The following is a 6,000-nucleotide window of genomic DNA, read 5'->3' as shown; positions in this document are numbered from 1 at the left end:
AATTGTTAGATCCACAAATCCAAAGCCAATCCATCTTGGAAGGATCCACCTGGACCTGAGAGACTCCAGGCACTTCATCAGCACTTTCATCACATCATAGATAATGATGAGTGCCCTTTGGACAACTAGGGGCTAGTACTAAGTATTTTTCGGGCCTTCTAAAGTAATTGGATGATACTATAACAGTTCAATGCTACCCTGAATTTCTAGCAGTGTAACCCCAGTCTGAAGCTGTGCCAGGTTTTTGAGTTGTTTATTCTTGTTCTACTAATTATCTATGACCCCTAGGCCCTAATGAAATGCTGGTGTATGCCGGATCATCTAATCCAACTATAATGACCATTATTCAGGAAGAACATAATTAGCTGACATTTGTAATTAAAACTTGGTTGGATAAAATGGCAGGTGTAATTTTTTTCCATGTGTATTCACTGGTTATTAAGTGTAGCACCAAGCTTGAACTGAATGTCCTTTGCAAATGATTCCTTCTTCATGGTTAGATGTTCTAAGTAACAAACACCTGGTTTTACATTTTTAAACTCAAGATTGGGCAGGGATTCTAACATCTGCTCTGTAGCCTAACAGTTCCCCTGCCTGAAGTACGGGAAGTAGACATGCATACACATGTTTGCAGAAATACCTAAAGTAGGAACAGAACTTTTTAGTGATTACAGCTAAAGTACAGCAATGCATTTTTCTTTTGTGTGTGCCTGTTGCTTATAATTGTATTTTATGACATTGAGAAACTTAATCAGCGTGCAGAAAGTCCTTGTAATTTAATAACTGTGGAGCCAGGAAGATAGATATAGAAAATATTAAGCATGACTAATATGAGTGAGCCAACACAATTCTAGGCAACACAAGAGATTGAAGTATTTTAATGAATATGTTCTTTACCTCCAGAAGACATGAGCAAACTATTTTTTTTAACAACAATTCTATATCTCTGATGGTGCAGTGGTTAAAATGCAACATTGCAGGCTAACTCTGCCCACAGCCAGGAGTTTGTTCTTGACTGGCTCAAGGTTGACTCAGCCTTCCATCTTTCCGAGGCCAGTAAAATGAGGACCCAGATTGTTGGGGCAATATGCTGACTCTGTAAACTGCCCAGAGAGTGCTATAAAGCACAATGTGACATGCATGACAGATACTAGAATGTCACCTGAATAAAAGAACAAAACATATATCAATATTGACTCTCATGGAGATAAAATTGACCACAGTTTAGCTCCCAGGTTTCTAGTGCTATGGAAAAAAGCCATCTCTTGACTAGAAATATAGATAGATGGAAGATCTTCTGTGCGTGAGGGGTCAAGAAGTTCACCATGTTGCTTTGGGCCAGTATTTTCTCTAGATTCAAACTACCCCAGAGAGTTGTTGCAGAGCGTAACAAGAGAGAGCCCTACGTAGATGCTCTGCTTTCCATTCCTGATCGAAAAATGGGATATAAAAGTAATAAATAAGTGAGTGTTGCAAGAAAAAGAGATCAGGGAGCCCAGCTTTAAAACTGCCACAGCAATGCCATTAGGGATTCAGTCCATTTTACCAATAGGTCCCAGAAAAATCCAATTCCCCTCTTTTCTCCTGCCCTTAGCGTGTAAGACCGCTTCTGTGAAAAAGAACGGGCATTTGAGACCTAAATAGCAAGGCCGAGGCTCTCCTGGGCCCTTAAAAAATAGGTGAAAAGGGTGGCAGCTGTAAAGGGACGGGCTCCGCTGGGCAGCTCAGAGCGACAGAGGAGGAAGTTCATTTTTGAGGCAAAGAGCCCGGGAAGATTCCAATGAACTAAGAAGCCAAAGCTGAGATTCGCTGACCTCCAGCGGCAGAAAGAGTTAATGGGAAGGCGGGGAGAGAGAGAGAGAGAGAGAGGCGCTCCACCTTCGGCTGGCTGGGGGGGGGGCAAGGAGTAACTCGGGCAGGGAGAGCCACAGGTAGGCGGCGGCCTTGATTGTTGTCATTGGGATCGCTTAAATCACTCGCGCCAGGTTGCTGGCTGAGACGGATCGTCTTGCGCTCCCCTCTCCGTCTCGTCGGTTTCCCAAGCAAGGCGGAAGAGCGGCTGTTTCGGGAAAGCAAACAAGAGGGGGGGGGGAATCCCAGGTGACCGCGCGGGGGGGGGGCTGTTTTCAAGCGTCTTCGGGCTTTGCCGAGCAGAGGCTCCCCCCCTTTTTTTTTCTTTCCAGCCCGCTTCCTCGCTGACTTCCAAGAACATCAGTTCTCCCTCCGGTCTTTCTGCTCGGAGTTGCCCGGCAGCGGCGCAAAGCTCTGGATTCCCGCTTCTCTCTCTCTCTCTCTCCTTTCCCCCCACCGCGCGCGCCACGCTGGGCTCTTGCAGCGCCTTTTCGGCTAAGCTGCGGGGAAAAGCGAGCCAACTCTTCTTCCCAAACGCTCGCCTCGGCGCAATGTACCTGTGGCGATTCCGCAGCGGGCCCTGGGCTGACGGGGCTTGCGGCCACGCCAGCTCTTTGCTCCGGCCTTTTTAATAACAAACAGCGAGGAGAAGAAGAAGAAGAAAAAGGAAAGCTGGGTTGGCAAGTTCGGCCTCCTTGGGGAAGAAGACCCGGCGCGAAGCGTTGGCTTGGGTTGGATGCGTCTTGCTTTCCGCCCAGAGAAGCGGAAGCCCGACGATGCCTTTCCCTCTGAGGACCGTGGCGCCCCTCAAGCTCTGCCGCTTGGACGAGGGCGCTGCCGCCGTTCAGAGGGACAAAGACGGGCACGCCAGGCGGAGCGGCGCGGGGCTTCTTCGCCTCTTCGACTCTTTGGAAGAAGTCTGCTCCCGCTCGCTGGTCTCCCTCCTCTGGCAGCTCTCTGACCTCTCCCGCTGGGCCGGCGACATCTTCGGCGGCATCCAGAGCGAAGCCGACAGCCTCGGGCGACGGAGCGTCCGGCTCCAGGGCCGCCTGGAGTCCCTGAAAGGTCTCGCCGGTTGCTTGGATCACCGCAAAGTCAAAGTCCGTAAGTCTCTAGCTGGGGCTGCGTTTGGCGGGCGAACTATAGACGGGCTGCTTGGCTGGAGGGCCACTCGCAGCGGCTGCGGGATGGGGAGGGGTGTGTGTGTGTGTGTTTGCGTGTATGTGTGTGTGTGTGCCTGCCTGCCGGCCGCCCGGGAACAGGAGAAAAAAAGGGGAGATTTGGGCCGGTGGAAATGTTTGAAGTTTGCAAGAGAGCAGAGGTTCCCCTCGCTATCCGTTGGACCAACGGAAGACCCAACCCCATTCCAGTCGCGAATGAAAACGGGGCCGTCTCCTCTTCCCGTCCAAACCGGAGCTCGGTCTGGACCGGAGGCTGATGGTTCTGAGCGGGTTGCACGAAAGAGTTTCGCGGTTATTGCAAGAGGTACAGGCTCCACGGGTTGGGTCACATTGTTGAAATGCTGCTTTGCCTCTCCCAAACAGGGATCTTTTAAGAGTCCAGTGCTCAAAACAAAGCCTCGGGTTTCTTCCTTGACTCTAGCCGAACAATTGGCCCCTTCCGTGACAGTGCACGACACGTGTGTTTTGGCCTGCGTGCGCTGAAATACAGATGCGTGTCCATCAGATGGGATTATTTCCTTCTGGATTGCATGCTCTAAGATTCCAGAAGAGTGTGAAGCAGGTTTGGGATTAGGTCCCAGGCTGTAAAAAGTTTTTTCGAGATAAGAGAAAACCTTCCACATCTATGTTTCTTTGTGCATGTTTTTATAAACAGGACAGTAAAGAGAGAGAGAGAGAAAAATGGGAACACTAAGTACTTAAATTGAAAAAAATATTTCTGGGACACTCTGAAAGATTCCTTTACAATGTCATTAGTTAACTTCTCTTATGGTAATGGAAACATGGGATTCTCTGACTGAATTTGTTCAGATGAAAGCTATTTTGATAATACTGGGAATGATCTCTTCCATGGGTCCCTTAATTAAGTAAATTTGAATATTATACATTTTTTTTTGGAAAATAATGCATATAGGTTTATAGAAGCCCTATTAAAAGTGATGTGTTATTATAAAATCTATTGGTATCCCTTATAAAAGATTCAAACAGATTGGCTTTGGATGACACTGATAGACACTTGAATTATCAAACCCTCATTGAAGAGATATTGAAACTTGGTAAACTTTCAAAAGCAAAGTTTTAATTTAATTTTTAATCAAGTTTTTTTTATAAAATCAATAAAGTTTTAATTTAATTTTTTCTTCTGAACAATATTGTTCTTATATCCAGAGTGTTTTTTTAATGGATTTGACTTTAGCGTTGGATGACAAATGGTACCTTCAGGATGAAAAGCTTTTATCAGTTTCATTTCATTTGGAAAGAAAAGGACATTCTTGCTAAACTGTAGATGTTATCAGTCATGTTGTTCCATAAGAACAAAAAGCCAACACCCATGGCTTGGTAATACAGTTATTAGGGTGTACCAAAATAGCACAGAGGTGTCTCCTACTAAAGAAAGTTGTACAGTAGCTTTTAAATGCTGCTGCAGAATATATGAAGTCCTAGTGCAGGGGTCTTCAAACTTGGCCCTTTTATGACTTGTGGACTTCAGCTCCCAGAATTCCTCAGCCAGGCATGCTGGCTGAGGAATTCTGGGAGTTGAAGTCCACAAGTCATAAAAGGGCCAAGTTTGAAGACCCCTGTCCTAGTGGGTCTAGGGAAACTGTTTATGAGTGGTCCTTGGTACTCTCTCAGTTTGGTTGTTTTCTTGCAGACGTTTCATTAGACCAGCACTGATGATGTTACCTAGTTTGGGTAATAAAACGTTTGCAAGAAAACAACCAAGCTCAAAGAGTATCAAGGACCCATCATTTCAACCCTGAGCTACAAATGTTCTTTATTGGGAAGTGTTTATTTATGAGCATATATTGAGATCAACAACTGACACATTCAGGGAAACCTTCTCCTTGACTGGTTGGTAAAGATGGCATTTTCTGTGGTAGCAGCTATAACTGCCGCTAGCAAATTAGCCTAGCATTTGGTGCCTGTTTTTTGGAGAGCAGCTGAAGTCTGGTCTCCTGAGCCTTTAAAGCTAATTAAAGCAAAATTTGCTCTTACTGATATCATCTGGACTGGGTGTCGTTGGTTATTTACCTTTTACATAATAATCTGTTTCTGTTGTTTTACCCTTTAAAAATTGGAATCCACTTCGACTACTGTTCAAAGGGTGATGAGAATATTTTGTATTGAACAAAATACATCTTTCTTTAAAATGTCTTTGCTTGAAAAATGTGAAGATTTTTTTTTCTTAGGAGGAAATTCCTTAACTTTTGCTGAGTTATGTCACAGTATATCTTTCCTTAATTTTCCCATGGGTAAAATAATTCTAGTCTGGTATCTTTGCTCAACCTCAAAGTACTTAAAAGTTAGACAAAGGCGTCTAATCCTTAAAGGTTATCTTTCTGGGAGAATACTGAATCAACAGTACACAGAAGTTATTTGACTACAGCTTTCACTAGAGTCTACTCCAAGTGCTGGGAGTAAGCTCTAGTGAGTATAAGTTGTTTAATTTCTCGTTATGCTTATGAAAGCATTGCTTTAACACTTCCCATTTTATTCCATCTGTCTAAACATGGAAGTGCTTTACTTTTTGCACAATATGTTCCTTTTTATTCACCCCCGCTGTCCAATTCAATTTTACTTACAATCTGTTCTAGCAAAGTAACTTGTTTTTATTTATAGTGGGTGTGCAGCTTATTCAGAGATCCAAGGCTAAAAAAATTGCAGTCACGTGATCTGTTCATTCTGAATTAAAAGGCTTCCATATAAATATTATACAAGTGATATTGGAACTGAACTTTAGGCATGGGCAATCTACCTTTGGCTGTTTAAATGAATGGAAGCAAAGCCAGGGGAGGGATGCTTCCTTTCTTCTTTCTTTTCCTTATCCCAGGCCCTGTCATTGAAGGTTCAGAAGCATGTTATGATTTTCCCTCTGTAAACTACATACATCCTTTTCCCAGAAACTTTGTTAATTCTTTCATGGAGTGTTTGGAATTTCCTGCTGGCTCTCTGCAGTGAAATATTCTCT

General features: G+C 44.4%; 1 protein-coding gene across 4 annotated transcripts in view; it reads left to right on the top strand.

Annotated features, from left to right (window-relative positions):
- The first annotated feature begins 2,210 nt into the window (after positions 1 to 2,210).
- The window catches only part of NHSL1 (NHS like 1), a 154,857-nt gene continuing 151,067 nt past the window's right edge, over positions 2,211 to 6,000 (top strand). For all 4 annotated transcript variants that reach the window (XM_083368193.1, XM_083368195.1, XM_083368191.1 and 1 more), the window contains exon 1: positions 2,211 to 2,955. In XM_083368193.1, the coding sequence (XP_083224319.1) occupies positions 2,628 to 2,955 (328 nt within the window). In that variant the 5' untranslated portion in view covers positions 2,211 to 2,627. The remainder of the gene's footprint in view (positions 2,956 to 6,000) is intronic.

This window comes from Vipera ursinii (assembly GCF_947247035.1).
Source record: "Vipera ursinii genome assembly, chromosome: 1".
NCBI lineage: Eukaryota > Metazoa > Chordata > Lepidosauria > Squamata > Viperidae > Vipera > Vipera ursinii.
The sequence above is the reverse complement of the archived record's forward strand: the minus strand, read 5'-3'. Positions and strand labels throughout refer to the sequence as shown.